This window comes from Bolinopsis microptera, chromosome 10 (assembly GCF_026151205.1).
Source record: "Bolinopsis microptera isolate Bmic1 chromosome 10, MBARI_Bmic_1.0, whole genome shotgun sequence".
NCBI lineage: Eukaryota > Metazoa > Ctenophora > Tentaculata > Lobata > Bolinopsidae > Bolinopsis > Bolinopsis microptera.
This window is the reverse complement of record NC_087081.1, coordinates 9420383-9438707: the sequence shown is the minus strand read 5'-3', so window position 1 is coordinate 9438707 and position 18325 is coordinate 9420383. Positions and strand designations below refer to the sequence as shown.

At 39.4% G+C, this 18325-nt stretch overlaps 2 protein-coding genes across 2 annotated transcripts; one reads left to right on the top strand and one right to left on the bottom strand.

Moving 5' to 3' along the window:
* Nucleotides 1-388: 388 nt before the first annotated feature.
* Nucleotides 389-7596, bottom strand: LOC134821597 (probable G-protein coupled receptor No18). The gene is made up of 6 exons (XM_063832297.1): nt 7515-7596; nt 7079-7243; nt 3499-3681; nt 1907-1979; nt 1186-1296; nt 389-935 (listed from the first exon to the last, which is right to left on the bottom strand). Exons 1-6 carry the CDS (start codon nt 7594-7596, stop codon nt 389-391), a joined length of 1161 nt encoding a protein of 386 aa, XP_063688367.1.
* Nucleotides 7597-16185: 8589 nt separating this feature from the next.
* On the top strand, nt 16186-18207 carry LOC134821596 (uncharacterized). The gene has a single exon (XM_063832296.1). It carries the CDS (start codon nt 16186-16188, stop codon nt 18205-18207), a length of 2022 nt encoding a protein of 673 aa, XP_063688366.1.
* The last annotated feature ends 118 nt before the right edge of the window (nt 18208-18325 follow it).

Genomic DNA, 18325 nt, shown 5'->3' with positions numbered 1-18325 from the left:
ATTATTCGGCTTGAACCTTTTTATTATGATGATAAATCAAACATTTCGTGCTCATAAATTTTTTTTAAGTGAACCAAAACGTCTGAAATACTTAATTAAATTTAAACCGCTTATAAAAGTTTAAATATCCATTTTTCACCATAAACTGCATACCATTCTAAGATACTCTGATGCAGCTGTCAGAATTTAGTTGCCTTGGCAACTACAAGTAACGTTCTGACACACCGCCACAATGTCTGAACTAGAAGTTGAACACTCGCATTTAATAACATATGTCAAATTCAATACAACACCCACCATCCCCCTCAATCTCTTGGCAATTAAATAATGAAGGCTACCCGAGAATTTAATAGGAGATTGAAGGAGCTTTATATATACTTTGCGAGCTCTATTTGTAGAGGTAAGACTCTGCGTTCCTGGTAACAGTGTTATCCCGGGTTCTCTTAGTCATAATATACCTCAGACTGTTAAAGAATTTGAGATAAGCCCGTCGGAAAGGAGGGTTCATCAGTCCGTATATGACGGGATCAGCGGCACTGTTCAGCAGTAAGAGCCAGTGAAGTAATATGTCTATGTAGTCCGGCAAGTGAATCCGTGATTTGGAGTCGTCCCCGAACAAGAAATAGTTGATACCATACACAAAACAGACTGGTATCTGTGTGATCATGGTCATGCCGATGATAACAATTATCATAATGGTGGTTCTGTCCAGTCTCCCTGAGGCCCGTGCTGACCGTCGGGGAGGAGGCTTTCTCCCGTGCTGAGAAGACGTTTGGAGCATATCCTCGGTGTGGTTCGGGTAGGAGACAGCTTCAGCAGAGGGCATGTCCTCTGAAGACCTTCCGGGCATCTCCTCGGGGATTCTGTTGGGCTCTTCTTTGAGGTTGCTGGTCGTGGCGAAGTGGTTCATTTTCCGGGCTTTCGAGGCTTTTTTCCTGTTAGTTATTGGGATCAGGTGAGGCTACGAAATTATATATCACGGCTTGATCACTCTTTTCATTTCTTTAATTTGTCATTGTAGTTATCCATTTCATTTATTTCTGCAGGCTTTATCTTAAATTTCACTGCAGTGGGGTACTTCTCTAAATTTTTTACGAATCATTAGATCATCAAAAAAACTCAAAACGAATTCTCATAATGATAAGACCATAACGCATCATCATAATAAATAATAACTAAACTTACTGGCGTCTAGCTGTCAGGAAGATGTGAGTGTAGGAGAATAGTATAAGACATAGTGGTACTGGTAAGTACATGGCTGTCAGGTAGATAAAATACCTTCCTGCTAAACTCGTCCTGGGATATTCAGGTATCAGGATTGAGTTCATCGTGTCAAAAAAAGAAAAAAAATCATCGTGTGAGTCGACGTATCACTCAAAATATTAATTGTAATACAGACACATTTAATTTTCGATAACTGTCGTCTGATCAAGATATTATGTCAAATTTATCAATGTCGGAATATAGACATTAGGTAATCAAACCGTAATGTTTCTCAGAGACAGACAACTTAAACTCTATACGCGAAACTAAAGAGTGGAGACAGCATATTAATTTTAGAATTAAAGTCAAACTCAGTTTACTGAAATTGATTGATAACACAAAAATTAGCTATAGGTGGTAAAATATATTCAATATTAAGTTACCTACGTCCTACATTACAATATCCTACATGTCATCCTACATGTCAATATCCTACATGTCAATATCCTACATTACAATATCCTACATGTCATCCCACATTACAATATCCTACATGTCATCCTACATTACAATATCCTACATGTCATCCTACATTACAATATCCTACATGTCATCCTACATGTCAATATCCTACATGTCAACATCCTACATTACAATATCCTACATGTCATCCTACATGTCAATATCCTAGGTTATAACCTACATGTTTATAGTGTGGATACCGCAGCTGAGGGATCCGTTGAACTTGTAAGAGTTCCAGCCCACAAGAGGAGGACCTGAGGGTAGGTTAGAACAATTGAGTAAAGAATTAGGCATCTTACTTGGTAAACTGGCCTCCTGAGATGAATAAATTTCACCTTTTTTTCCTTAAATCAATCTTAGCAGAGAAAATAGTTTGTGTAAGATGGGCCGCAAAAGTTTAAAGTTTGCACTCGTTTATTTCAATTAATTCGAGATGTGTTCGAGATGTGCGTGACAAGAAAACGCTACTCCATGGATTCCAGGAACAGTTATTATTACAATATTCATATCAAAGTATTCATAATGAATACATAATGAATTTCATTAAACTAACATGATTTCCGACATTCGATGTTTGATAATGATTTGTGTCAAATAATGTCCCTCACTAGGGTCTGTATCTAGGGTTAAATAAGTTTAACTTCTATGCCGGGATTTTGTATTTATAGGGCATTTAGAGGTTTAGGCAGTTCTTCCTCAATATATTCGACCATTTAAAATTACTCTCAAAGTCTTATAGCTGTTTACAAATATAAAGGCCCGTGGCAATAATATACCGTCTGCAAGTTCAGCAATTATATAAGTCAATTAGCAAAGCTTTGAAGAGTTACTTTTTATGAATTCCTCGCTAAATGCAGAGACATTTAGGATCTACAAAAATTGTGATATCATATTTATAAACGTAGAAAATACCATAAAGGTTTTTACATGACAGGTTGTTAATAAAACAGTTCTGAGTTCTTGATTGCAGCTGATGATGGTGCAGAACAAATATTACATTGTCGCAGGAGACCTGGTGTAATCTCAAAATTTAGCATCCGGTATCAACTTTAAAGCTCTAATGATCTTATAACAGTCTAGTCACTCTTCATAATAAGACCTTAAAATTGGATTGATTCGTGAACTTTGATTTCAAGCGATATACATGCATTAACCCCAACTCGCCAGAGATCGTAATTATGCAGTTTAAGGAGAGTTTGTGAGGGAGGCACCCTTCGTGTTTGGTCCCTGGTATCTGTTAATTAACAAAAACTGTAAGGTCAATGCCTTTAAAAGATCTAATTACAGTTTTAAACTTTACCACGGGTAAATCGGACTGACAGCTCGAAACCGTGGCTGACGCAAGTACTGTTTAGCTGACAGCTCGCTCCATAAGCAAGTTTCACAATGCAAGGGAATGACAGATCTTAGATTCAAGTACTAAGTAGGTCAGCTGTTGTATTAAACAGTTTGAGTTTGTGCCAGGCAGCTCCTTCGTGAAACAGTGTAAAATGATATGAAATTTATAAATGTTTCAACAATCAGAGAAATTGATGAAGCCAAGAAAGGGTATAAATGGTATCATTCAATCTTACCCGTGGGAAAGTTGCAAGATCATTATAAATTCTTAAATTGTAGAGTATGAACTATATATTATATAAGGATATGTTGATTGCTCAAAAATAAGTAGTCTGTGTCTTTAAAATAACATTCAAATTTAACCTTATTAAGTTATCACCTGAAATTTTTTCAATGAATGAACATCAAAACAAAAATAAACTCTGAAAAACAAACCAGCAGTAAGAATGGCAATGATCCAGATTGCAGAAATGATAAGATTGCTGTTCCTTTGGTTCATGAAGCTGGCGTACTGGAAGGGTTTGGTGATCTTGAAGTACCTGTTGAGAGAGGAGAATCCGAGTGTCCAAACGGAGGCTGTGAGCATCACGTTGTCAATAAACCCTCCGATCTCACACGCTGTAAACAGATATTGGGTTAGGGGCTGTTTAATGTATATAATTTAGTTTCTTATCATTTTGTTGGATAAACACAACATGGAAATCACATCCTAAATTTCTTCACTCGATTTTTCTAGTTCATTTACAACCACTCATTTTCTTTTGCAATCCCTAAAAGTCTGTTCCCATAAATATGTTCGTTGGTGTTTGTTAGTGCACGAGTTATTTTCTCAATATTCTTGACAACGGCTCTTACAACTACTCTTACAACTACTCTTACAAGGCTCTACTAAGGGTCAAAATCAATGTAGAGAGGTGCATACCAGCACTCCACCGGCACTCAAATTATAGCTTACATGGTATGTTAAAAAATAGAATTTAGCTAATTGTCTGTCACTACCTCATACTTCGGCTTTGCTACAGTGGCAAACTATATTTCCGATGATTAAACCGTTAATTTTTCTAGCGGAGAAATTTTAGTTATACTGGTAGACCCATCTCAATATGGTGTTGTTTAATTTGATCTGCTCTTAATTCAGGTTTAACTGGAGACCCAGGTGCGGAGACGAATCTACCTGTTATTTATCATTATATCTGTAAGTATGACTGTGCATGTACTGTCATGGTGACTGCATGTGCTGCCATAGTGACTGCGTGGTCAATGGTTATAGGCGTGACATTATAAATTCATGAAACCTCGAATTATAAGTGATTTTTTGACAGATCAGATGCTCACGGCGCTGTGAGTTATAAATGTGACAATTTGACGATCAATATTTTTGCAATATCTTTGCAGGTTAACTGTTTAGTTGCACGTCATGTTATACTACATATAAGCGACATATAAGCGACACCAGGCCCTGGAGTTGAAAACAAGGCTCCATGTTAAGTAATGAGGGAAAGTCTGAGTAGGAATATAGTGACCACACCTCAGTAGGAATACAGTGACCACACCTCAGTAGGAATATAGTGACCACACCTCAGTAAGAATACAGTGACCACACCTCAGTAGGAATATAGTGACCACACCTCAGTAAGAATATAGTGACCACACCTCAGTAGGAATATAGTGACCACACCTCAGTAAGAATATAGTGACCACACCTCAGTAGGAATATAGTGACCACACCTCAGTAGGAATACAGTGACCACACCTCAGTAGGAATATAGTGACCACACCTCAGTAGGAATACAGTGACCACACCTCAGTAGGAATATAGTGACCACACCTCAGTAGGAATATAGTGTCACACCTCAGTAAGGATATAGTGACCACAACTCAGTAGGAATAATGAATATAGTGACCACACCTCAGTAGGAATACAGTGACCACACCTCAGTAGGAATATAGTGACCACACCTCAGTAGGAATACAGTGTCCACACCTCAGTAAGAATATAGTGACCACACCTCAGTAGGAATATAGTGACCAGACCTCAGTAGGAATATAGTGTCCACACCCCAGTAAGGATATAGTGACCACAACTCAGTAGGAATAATGAATATAGTGACCACACCTCAGTAGGAATACAGTGACCACACCTCAGTAGGAATACAGTGACCACACCTCAGTAGGAATATAGTGTCCACACCTCAGTAGGAATATAGTGTCCACACCTCAGTAGGAATATAGTGACCACACCTCAGTAGGAATATAGTGTCCACACCTCAGTAGGAATATAGTGACCACACCTCAGTAGGAATATAGTGACCACACCTCAGTAGGAATATAGTGTCCACACCTCAGTAGGAATATAGTGTCCACACCTCAGTAGGAATATAGTGACCACACCTCAGTAGGAATATAGTGTCCACACCTCAGTAAGGATATAGTGACCACAACTCAGTAGGAATAATGAATATAGTGACCACACCTCAGTAGGAATACAGTGACCACACCTCAGTAGTCAGTAGGAATACAGTGACCACACCTCAGTAGGAATACAGTGACCACACCTCAGTAGGAATACAGTGTCCACACCTCAGTAGGAATATAGTGTCCACACCTCAGTAGGAATACAGTGACCACACCTCAGTAGGAATATAGTGTTCACACCTCAGTAGGAATATAGTGACCACTCCTCAGTAGGAATATAGTGACCACACCTCAGTAGGAATATAGTGACCACACCTCAGTAAGAATATAGTGACCACACCTCAGTAGGAATATAGTGACCACACCTCAGTAGGAATATAGTGACCACACCTCAGTAGGAATATAGTGACCACACCTCAGTAGGAATACAGAGTCCACACCTCAGTAGGAATATAGCATGACCACACCTCAGTAGGAATATAGTGACCACACCTCAGTAGGAATACAGTGACCACACCTCAGTAGGAATATAGTGACCACACTTCAGTTCAGCAGGACTCACTAATTGACACTCGAGACAGATTAAAGATGGAGTGTGTGACGTCACGTGGTGAGATGTGTGACGTCACGTGGTGATGATATTAATGGACGGATAATTTGTTATAATAATGACCGGCAAGGTATATTTTTTATACAAGATAAGAACAGATATGTTCAGTTAAAAAAGCCTACTGGGGTTATTTCTAATGAGGCACTCAATGCTCGTTGTTATGTCACTCCCTTGTCTGTGAGAGTCTCTAAGTTTCAATGGAGAATGTTAGGACATATCTTAAGAGGACAGGAAGACTCACCAGCATACACCTCTATGTTATTTGCTATAAATTCTGATATTTTTATGGAAGGGAGACGGGGTAGACCATGTTTAAACTTATTAAATGTTATTAGAAAAGACTTGACTAGTAGAAATCTTGATATTAGACTTAAGAATTTGACTGATTTCGAAGACCTTAGATTTTTAGCTTTAGATAGGGAGGAGTGGAAGAAGTTAGAAGATGGTTGATGTTTTTGTTTTCTTTTTATGCGTTTTGATATCTATAAGGTGCCTAGGATGCTCTTTTAAAGAGATATTTCGTACTTTGAAAGATTTACTACTAATTCTTTAGTCTCAAGCAACTGTGAGTGTATTGACAGCAAACTGGAGCAGATCAATGAATCCGGCAAACAATCTAGAGTATTTATGTATATACTGTAATACTTTTTTACTGTACTTATACTTATAATATTTATATATATATTCATAGCTATCAGATATCTGTAGTTCCCCGCGGTTTTCAGGGTAAATATTTGTAACCATCTAACTACACATCTAACATAGTTAAGACCGCAGTAGTAATGACAATCCGACAAAGATACTTAACCTTTTTTAATAACTCAACATCGTCTGAGGGCTATAAATTATACGGACCCCCACGACCGGGCAAGTGATGTGAAGGGTTTAATCTTAGACAACTCTGACGTGCGACAGAAAGTGCGTAGTACTTTCACCGAGAGTCAAGTTAGGGTATACCTATAGGTCTCAAAAAGTCATGTTAGTACATACCTAGGTCACCAAGAGTCCACTCTCGTCGTATCACGCAGAGGGCAACAGTTGGCATTGTCCATGTGCAGATGAAAAAGTCTGAAACCGCCAGGTTGAGGATGAACTTGTTTCCAACCGTCCGGAGAGCGGGATTTTTTGTAGCACAGATCAATGCTAGAATATTACCTGAAATTGTTATGTCACTAAAACTACATAAAATCTCATTTTCAGACAAGTTTTTCAGTTTTTCTGTTTAAACACTCACGATTCAAAAGTACGACCTTTTTTTGGTAAATCGAACACCGAGTCAATTTAGTTATTCAGATCATGTTAAAAACTATAAATTACATTTATCCAATAAAAAGGTCGGTATAAATAAAAGTGCTAAAAATATTAGAACTATTTAATTTAAAACAATCCAGGTCAAAAATAAACAGCTGATTTGAGTAAAACATACCGAGAGTGCCGATGGCGCAAAACAGGACAAGGGTGGAAGATAGGAATATCATGAAATAGGGGTTGTCCAGTATTTGGGTCATTGTACGTTCCAGTTATTCTGCCATAATAAGATAGTACAGCTAATGATTTGATAGATGTATGTATCATGCAAACAGATATCGCTAAATCAAAATGTATTTAATAACGCTAATGTATCGAGTTTAGAGTTATAGATTAAAATGTATTTAATAACGCTAATGTATAGAGTGTAAAATGTATTTAATAACGCTAATGTATAGAGAGTAAAATGTATTTAATAACGCTAATGTATAGAAGTATAGAGTTGTCAAGTGATAACATTTTATACTGCATCTCTCAGTTGGGATACATTTAACCAAACTGGAAAATAACAACTTCCGCAATGCTTTAAATAACAGCGAAATAAAATGATTTAAGTTGCACAATCAGATATTAAATTATACGTCAAAACAAATGTTTACTAAATTTAACTCTTTAGAAGTTATTTTATCCCAGACGAAAACTAACCAAACGAATTAACCTGCCGACGACATTAAACTGTCTCGATTTTATAAACAACACTTCTAATTAGTTGTACTTTAAAGTTATGCATAAATTCAACAAAATGCTCATGCTTGAAGCAGTTGCCACTACTTTATAAACAAAGTCAAACACGTATCCAAATGCTTCAAATTAATCAAACTCGAACTGACAAATTCGTGAATGCAGCAGCGCGCGTCACCCTTATTCAGTGCATGCCCCCACAACGTATAGCTCTAGTCAAACTATTTAACCGTAGTAAATCTAGTCAACAGTCATCTCCCTAATTAATGATCCCCTAAACTGGATAACCACCAGTATGATCATTCCCGGGCACTGTACTGAGTGTAGATAATGGTTTAGAGTTTTCAATTATAAATTAATAATTTAGAGTTTTCAATCCTAAATCATTATATCTGAAAAACAAACATTAAAATGAACGCTAGGGCCTCCAGCCGGTAAGTCCAGCCGGTAAGTCCAGCCGGTAAAGTCCGGTAAGGTATATGGAAGTTTGGAAGCCGCTCTTATTACAGAGTTAGACTTAGAGCTATAAAAGCCGTTTATAGCCGTTTATAATTGTAAGGGCCTAGCGATGTGAAAAAAGCTGTTATCTGTTGTCTGCAGGCTACAAAAATGTGAAATTTATTGAACAAGTTACGAAACACTCGAATCGAGTCTCTAATAGTGGATTTAGACAAATATAATTATAACGAATAAAAAATGCGCATTAAGGTTAAGATTTGTAACGTTTATGAGCTGGACAAGAATGATCAAACTAATTAATTCACAAACTAATCCACAAATTAAATAATTTGAACCACTTGTATATTATAAAGAAACAGCTTTCAATCTTTAAGTCCTGGATGTAGGTAATCGTACTGTAGTGCGACACGTACTCTAGTGCGACACGTACTCTAGTGCGAAGTCCGACAAAAACACCCTCTGTCGCACTACAGTACGTGTCGCACTACGATCCAGGTAGCGTACTCTAGTGCGACAAAATATCCTGCCTTATTTCCAAGTTCAGGTCACATCCTATCCTTCTTATGGACCATTAAGTGACTCGTCGGGTCGGTTCACGTCACTTATTTCGAATTGATCTTGCGAATACGATTCGTCGGTTCACATCACGTGTTTCGAAGTTATCCACTGATCATAATTCCTTCGGGTCAGTTCAAGCCACGTATGCAGTGTGTGATCCACTGGGTAACTCTTAAGCAGCATATGATCCTCATTCCTATCACACGCATCGTATGAAGGTATATCTCCGATTGGGATAACAAGTTCATATGCTTGGGCCATAAATAAGGTCACGATGATTCTACCAAAGCATCGAACAACATCAACATGTCTTCTTCAATCACCTTCATTCCTGGACGCACTACTGGTTCAAGAAACGTTATCTACGACGGATACCGCTACTGCCTGGATAAGAATCGCGACGACAAGACCTACTTGCGATGCACTGAGAAGACCTGCTCCGGACGTCTCAGTCTGACGAACAACACTACTGTGACCTGGACGCAGCTGAAAGCAACCCTTCCTTCGGAGATGGATTCCTTTGCTGCCTAGTGACTACTACGAACGTACCTGGGTCGGAACACAAACCTCCTCTCCCCCTTGATGGGCTGCACCAACCCTACTATCTGGCGATTTATCGACGTCCTGAAGAAGGAGCAGGATCTAACCCAATGGAAGATCAACCAGAAGAATGAAGATGCTTCTTCGCCGACTGAAGAAGTGGACTGATTACGACCGTCGCTTGAACGCTGTGATTGACAGCTACGATGATTATTACAGAATGGATTAGTTGAAGTGTGTTGGAACAATGATTTGAATATTGTGATTGCAATCTTTGATTTTATATTTAACCCCATTACTCATACACGACTACACTCTCGTCATTAAAAATGGAAAGTAAAATTTTTATTGAATGTTTAAAGTGTTTTGTCGCACTTTAGTTCGTGTCGCACTATAACAGTCCAGGTAGCGCACTGTAGTGCGACAGTGTCGGCCTTGAAAGTTCTCTGTCGCACTAGGGTACGTGTCGCACTACGATCCAGGTAGCGTACTCTACTGCGACATTGTCGATCTTGGAGGTTTCGCACTAGGGTACGTGTCGCACTAGAGTACGTGTCGCACTACAGTACGTGAACCTGGATGTATAATCAACAATAAAAGATTCTCTCACCAATATAATATATATAAATATCACATCCTTGCAGGAATATGTCTGTTAACTGAAACTCTCAACGCAAAGCTTCACTCTCTTGCTGACAGTGGAGTTTTGAGGTTCCTCCGAGAAGTACCTTCGAAATAGCACTATTTAAACTCATTGGAAAGCTCTGAGATCATCTCTCAAACACGTTTATAATAATAACTATGATATCATCTATAAATGAATGTAATGGCATCAATCAAGAAATTTCAAACATGGAAATTTACCAACTTTTAAAAATCAATGACAGCTGCATCGCGCATCCTTAAACTTGTAAATGGTATGCCTCTTCTCCATATTTGAACTTCCTCTTGATATATCATTACTTCATTCTTGAAACGATTTATAAATGATATAACAGCTACTAAACGAGTTTGAGAGATGATCTCAGAGCTATTCTGTCTGGTTACTTGATGTCGCTGTGTCGTTAAATAGTTGACGCAAGTCTTGTCTCTCAGGCTCTCACGTGACATCTTTTTAAGCGGTTCTATAATGGAATATTTGCCTCAGAGTCAACTTCTGAGTCATACAACCTTGCGAAACCAAGCAAATATAAATCCAGTAATTCCTCAATCCTTCTATAAGTATAATTAGAATTATGCGTTTCATATTTCATATCATGTATTCCTTCTTTAAGTAGCCTTGAACAGTTTGATCATGGCCCTCCTTCATCGAGATTAAAGCTCACTATAGCAGTATCATTGTCATAATAACGTCATTACTACAATACTATTACTACAATCATATCAGCAAACTGAAACAACAGGGCACCTAAGCTTGGGCCATCCCAAAGTAGCATTAAAATGCTGTGACTATATAAAGTAATCTCAAATTATGTTTACCGCAACAATAGTGTTACTGTTAGGCTTGTGATGGAGAGTGCTGGAGGAGACGGTGCATAGCTGACGATCACCATGAGCTTAATAAATCAGGCATCAAGAATCGCGCCCCCCATTTCTTAAAGGATAAACAATAGTTCCCTCTAAGTCTATGACGCTCACTAAAAGAAAACGGGAGAGGGATAACAGATAATCATTGTTAACCCCTATCAGGGACAAAGGAAATCGCGGCATGTACGGAATCACGATTTTTCCCATTATTTGCGACAAATTTTATGTATTATAGTTTAACACCCCTGCGCGCAGCGTAGTGACCTCTAATCGTCGTATTTTACACATAATATGTAAATAAGTCACCTCCTATGGGCAGATGACCTGGTCCTCTTAGCGCTGGATGCGGACAGCTTACAAAAACTGCTTAATTGCTTGCATGACTATACTGAAAAGTGGGAGCTGTCTGTGAATATCAACAAAACCAGTTTGATGGTCTTTAACACAAGCTCACGAATACTGAAATGTGCTTACGGCTTCAAACTAGGCAACTTGGACATCGCACCAGTCAGAAAATGCTGCTATCTAGGAATCCAATTCTCTCTGAACGGTTCCTTCAAACAAGCAATCGATGAACTTAGGAAGAAAGCTCTTCGCTCATTCTTCTCTTTGAGACGAACTATTGACACGAGAGCCCTTACCACTAGCACGATGCTAAAACTCATTGATAGCTTTATAGTCAAGCCAGTGGCCATATATGGTTGCCCTATTTGCAGCTGCCATCAACCAACATCATGAAAGCTATCCTCTCAAAAAATCAATAAGCGAGTCTTCCCATAGCAGCAGCAAAAGATGCTCTTGGAACTACTCACTTGAAAATTCTTAAATGAATATTGGGTGTCCACAACAAGGCAAATAACAACTTCTGCTACGGCGATACAGGTAGAACCCCCTGGACAGTGACCGTCCTCCCTCAATGTATTGCCTACTTCTGTAGAGCATCACAAGCGGTATTAGGTAACGTGAACACCCTCTTGCACCATACATTTCAGGAACAGAAACAATTGAACCTTACCTGGTATGATGCATGGTCTACTATCATCAAGACGAGCACTGTCGCTAAGCCACACCTACCCCACACCCTTCCGGCTCGTGAACACATACACGAAACTTTTGTTAACCACTGGAAGAAGGATCTTCACAACCAGCCTAAAATGTCATTCTACACTGCGGTCAAAGCTGAGTTTGGTGAAGAACCGTACTTACAGCTCCCATGCAGGGTTAAAAGAGCTAACATTGCGAAACTTCGATCTAGCAGTCACGATCTGAGGATAGAGAAAGGTCGCTACACTGGAGATCGCTACAACACAGCACTGAAAACATGTCGCTTTTGCTGCTCCTCAGACACCGACGTCATGCGGTTCTTCGAAGAACTACCATTCTTTGAAACACCAATCCTTGAAACCGAGGACCACGTCATAAATGAATGCCCCAACTACACAACTCCCTCCGGTCCAACCTCTCAGACAACCTTAAAAGCCTCATAATGCTCAAAGAATATGGGGCCATCATGAACTCATTCCATGCAACAGAATTTGGTAAGTACCTCACAGAAACCTTTCACCTTCGAAATCCTCCTGAAAAGAAGTCTTATAGTCATCACCTTCCGTCTCCTACTCATCGTCATTAACTCATCTCCATGACTTTTTTACTCGTATTTAAATTATTATATTCGATTTTTTTTTCGTGAAATTGTATCGCGGTCAATTTTTAAGATTTTATTTTTATAGCATTCTCTCGATTTTTAGAGTTCTGATCGTCTTTATGAATTGCTGTATTACCAAGACGAGTTCGTTAGTGTTCTCCTTGGTCATTTCATGTTTAATTCCTGCTTAATTCCTGTTTAATTCATATTTAGAGGTCGGCAATTTATTCCATTGATAATTTAAAAGTTTCAATATTTTTATATTAAATTCTTTTTCAATACAGTTGTGAATCGATTAAGTTTGCTTTCCGTGAAAATTTGATATGCTTTCGTAAAATAGTTTTGACGTGGCAGCGATTTGAAAACATTTAATGTATACCTAGTCTGTTAAAAATCGCGGTATCGCGAATTTTGGCCAAAATAATCGCGAAATCCTTTTGTCCCTGACCCCTATTCAGAACAGAAACTGACTGACATGACTCTCTAGCATCTTTGTTGCTTTGAATAGCGATCTTTTAAAGAAAGATCTCCGGGCCGCGACAACTCAAACCAATGTGAGACTGTCACATTGGTTTGAGTTGTCGAGGAATTGCATTACTTTGTATTAATGCTCTCGCTGAGAGCATTAATACAAAGTAATGCAATTTTAGTAAGTGTAACCTAAAATTCACCATGATTAATGAAATTTTGATTTGCAAGCAAATGTTATATCCCTCGATTAATCAAATTACTCAGTGCATGTATAATATGTGACGAATACAAATGCAGAGTATGTCTTTATCATCTATAAAATGCATAATAAGTAATAACTCCCACGTACATGTCTGGCGAACGTCAGAGCTGATTTTAGCGCGAAAATATAAGTGACCCCCTGTACAACACGGTTATTCTACAATAAATCTTTCATCCCAAAAACCATGGTATAGAAGTGGACTATACTTACTGCAACATAATTTGAGTCTGGTTGACTATAATAGTTTGACCACTCTATTCACAAAACTTTACTCGTATTGTAATTTGTAAAACATGTTGAAGTGAGGTCCTTAAGTATTAAGCTCTGGTTGACTTATAAAAGGCTGCCCACTCTATTAACAACATTAACAACATTGACAACATTAACAACATCATTTTCGTTACCTGGGGGACCTGATCACTTAGCCGTTAGCTTCCTTGTTTTATACTGACAGATCTAAGATCTAGCGGAGAGAGAGAGGCTGATTCAGTCCAGGAATCAACCCAGTAATCAATATACTCATGAACGGGTCTCAACCTTTATCTCAGACTATATATCCCCATTTTGCCCTACAAAAGCTACAACGCTACAATACTGACTGTAGCTGCAGACTGCATATTTTATAAGTACGATCGGGATGAAGTTAAATGGTCGTGGAACTAGGCTTGGAATGTGCAGACAGACTAGTCTTTCTTCCACCTCCACTTCCAGTTGCTTATAGTAATTCTATAATACGATCACAATTTGGTAAATATTGGTTTAAAAAACGGTGTCCTTGCTTTATAAAAGATGTAATATTATAAAATGACTCGGTTTTAACGTTAAATGATTCAAATAAATGTTTCGAAAAATGCAGTTTTTTGTTTCAATATCTTTTCTCCCTCAATAACGAGGGATTATGACATTTTTAAATTTATGATTATCAATACAATAGTTTACGAAGACAGGATGACAAATTAGAAATAGATCTAAAAAGCGTTGCGCATAGACTCTCCATTGTATACACACAAATGTCTAATAGAATTGCTTGTATTGCAGTAAAGGGGGGTATTATAACTTTATAACGGACCCACTGCGGTCGTCATATTGCCTTGTACACATTGTGGGACACTGTATCACAGACAAAGTTAACCGTGTCATGTGCAACCATGAAAGTGACAGGGTGAGATCAAGCAACGGTTGTGATTCCCTAAACTCAAATTCCTTACTTTGCTCAAATCTTTGACACGAAATTCAATCAAATTCCAGCAGGAATTATTAAGCCCTGACAGCTCTATAATCTATATAAACTGGTCTTATTAGGACACTGGAAAAGGTTTTTCATTAAGATTGTATAATGTTGATCGTATTATTAAGGACCCCTAAGAGATTAGCACTTAGTAGACATTAGATTTTTTGATAAAACAGTCAACATCATCTTGTGATGCTGACAAGTAATCCAATCGCTGGAGCTGTGAGTGAGATTAGATGGGACACCTGCATTTCATCATTTAATGTCTCAATAAGATTTTATAATTCGTCTGCACAGACTTTAGATCATTAATACTTTAATAGATATTAGATAACGAAACAGCGATCAGCTACTGCACATGAGATTATGCGTCAACACAGGTGTATCCCTTTCTAGCCATTATTACCTTTTTAGAAGCAAAGAACAGTGTGTTGGATCAAAGGATAAGAAAACAGTGACCATGTAATTTAACACTTTAAGTGCAGGTAAAACCAAATGAATTCAGGGGGTATAAAGACCCTAGCTAGACGCATCACGTGATGTTAAGGCGCCTGGTGGCTGGTAGTGATTAAGTTTGACAGCTTAAGCTAGCTTGTATAAATGAGATGGACGGCTGAGACGGCTAAGAGGGGTACAAATATGTCCTGACACAGACAGAAACTGACGGAACCGAACTAACTAAAGAGCCTGTCAGTCTGACTCGGCTCAAATGATCCTTACTGCTTTACTACTTTACTACTGTTGTCATTTTAACTTGACATGTTACTAAGACTGACATTCCAACGGAAATTTGGAAAGGCAGTTGAAGTACGTCTTTTAAAGGGAAGCTATAGTCAAAACAACACATCCTCTCCGGACCCATTTCTGTGAAGATCATTGAAATATTTTCTGATATTAAAAAGTTAAAAATGGTAAGAATTATACCGAAAATATTTTTTAACATTTACAATATTTGAAGCTTGTTGCGTCATTTTAGTAGAGCAGTAGGCTAATTTATCACCAGAGAGGAGCGGTTAAATTTTTCTAATGAACTCATTACTATTAGGTGACCTTTTGGTGGTTAAGGGGTTTTCCAAACTCCAGGGGCTCGTGAAGTGTCTTACACAACCTCTCCGAGCCCAAGATCCGTAGTGCGTGGTGAAGAGCCACACCCTTCTCGAGGTGCCACTGTTAAGCTTAGTAGCCTGTTCTGGGTGATTCCAGTTAAAACAGGTGAACGGTAACAGAACACTGCGGCTCTAGACCAGTACAGGTCGAAAAATATAACCGGGACATCTGTCTCGTTAGGACTGCATGCAGTTCATCGGGTGCGAAGGGCCAGCATCCCTTCCACCTCAAATAACAACGCTACTGAAACAACACACACATCAAATGGACGGAGTGCTACTTCCAATTCAAGGACGGATGGTTCCAGCATGACGGAGGCTGGGCAAAGCCTACGGGACCCCAGTCGCCTGATGAGAAGAGGGGGTACTCGTCATCCGACCAGATTTATTAGTCAACAGATCATCCATGTTGACCCTGCTTCCAACAAATCCAATCCAGTAAATTATTGCAAACAGTTTTTACGTTTTGGAACATGGAACGTTCTATCTCTTGTCAGCTCATCTACACAGCTCTACCAACTTAGTAAAAACATTGATCAGTACAGATTGGATCTTTTGGGGATCACCGAGACTCACATGCCTGGATCTGGCACCACTCTACTGGACAATGGCAGTCTACTCATCCATTCCGGTAGAGTCGACGGGATCAAGAGACAGGGAGTCGGTCTCAGTCTTTCAAAACGAATCAGAAACTCCCTGATATCGTTCACTCCCACATCGGAGCGGGTTTTAACTGCTAGGCTGCATAGTAAGCAAATCAACATCTCTGTTGTTGTGGCCTATGCTCCAACTGAGGGTGCAGAGGAGAGTGAGAAAGATAAGTTTTATAGGACACTCACAGATACATTTGATGGGCTACCTCGTCACGATATCAAGTTACTGCTCGGCGATTTTAATGCAAAAGTAACATCAGGCAGATATGGAAGTGAAGCGGTCATCGGTGGGGAATCACTCCATAGCTCATCAAATGACAACGGGGCAAGACTTGTGGATTTCTGTGCGACGAACCAGCTTGTCATCGGGGGAACTCTCTTCGAGCACAAGAACATTCACAAGGGAACATGGCGGTCCCCCAACGGGCTCACCGTCAATCAGATAGATCATATCTGCATTGGAAAGCGGTTTCGTCAGTCACTTTTTGATGTTAGGGTATGTCGCGGGGCAGACATCGGCTCCGATCATTATCTGGTTCTAGGACTGCTGAAAATCAAACTTCAGTCAGTGACAAAGATCAACGCCAACAGGCCCAATGTGCCTGCCATTGAGCGCCTGAGGGATAGTACTACGGTTTTAGAGTACAATGTGGCTCTTCAAAACCGATTTGCAAGTCTGGATAGTGAGGTCGACCTCGAGGATATGTGGCGTAATCTCAGTCAGACCGTCACTGATGTCTCACTGGAGGTACTAGGCAAAAGACCCCGGAAGGCAAAGGAGCAACACCTGTCACCGAAGACCAAGGATTTATTGACTCAGCGGGCACAGTTTAAGCGCAAAGACCCAAACTCGGACACTAACAGGTCAGAGTATTCTAAACTTAATAAGTTAGTCAAGAAAAGCAGCAAGCTAGACGACAATAACTGGGCAGTTAGAGTAGCTACTGATCTTGAGGAAGCAGCGAGCAAAGGTCAGCAGCGTGAGGTATGGGCAAAGATCAAGAAGATCTCTGGTAAGAACAAGAAGCCTCAAGCATCTTGTGTCCGGGACAAGGACGGTAGGAAGATCACGGATCCCCAACAGCAGAGGGATAGGTGGAAGGAGCACTTTACTGAACTTTTGAACCCCCCATCATCAAGTGTCAACCTTGCCGACCTTGATACAGTACCACCCCGACCCCACTTTAACTCTCTCTCTTGTTCGGATGGACCACCCACCAGAGACGAGATTAGTTATTCCCTGACAAAGCTTAAGAACAACAAAAGCCCAGGAGTGGACGGGATAACTAACGAGCAACTGAAGTATGGTGCGAGTGCTCTAGTTGATCAACTAGAGTGTCTATTCAAGAAAGTGTGGGAAGAAGAGACTGTTCCTGAAGATTGGTTAAAGGGTGTGATCATTGTTATTGGGAAGAAAGGAGACACTTCAGTCTGCGGGAACAACAGAGGGATCACCTTAAGGTCTACAGCATCCAAGCTTTTTCAGATGATTCTTCTTAAGCGGTTACATGCTGGTATGGAGTGTCTCCTCAGGGAGAATCAGTGCGGATTTAGACAGAACCGCTCATGTATTGATCAGATTTATTCTCTCCGAACTATTATTCATAACTGTCTTGAGTTTAACATTCCTCTTTACATTAATTTTGTGGATTTCAAGGCAGCGTTCGATTCTATCTGAAGGGACTTTATTTGGTGCAGTATGAGACACTATGGGCTGCCTGAAAAATATGTCAGAATATTTCAGTCATTTTTTGGGGGTACCATGAGTGCCGTGAGGGTTAATGGGGAGCTGACAG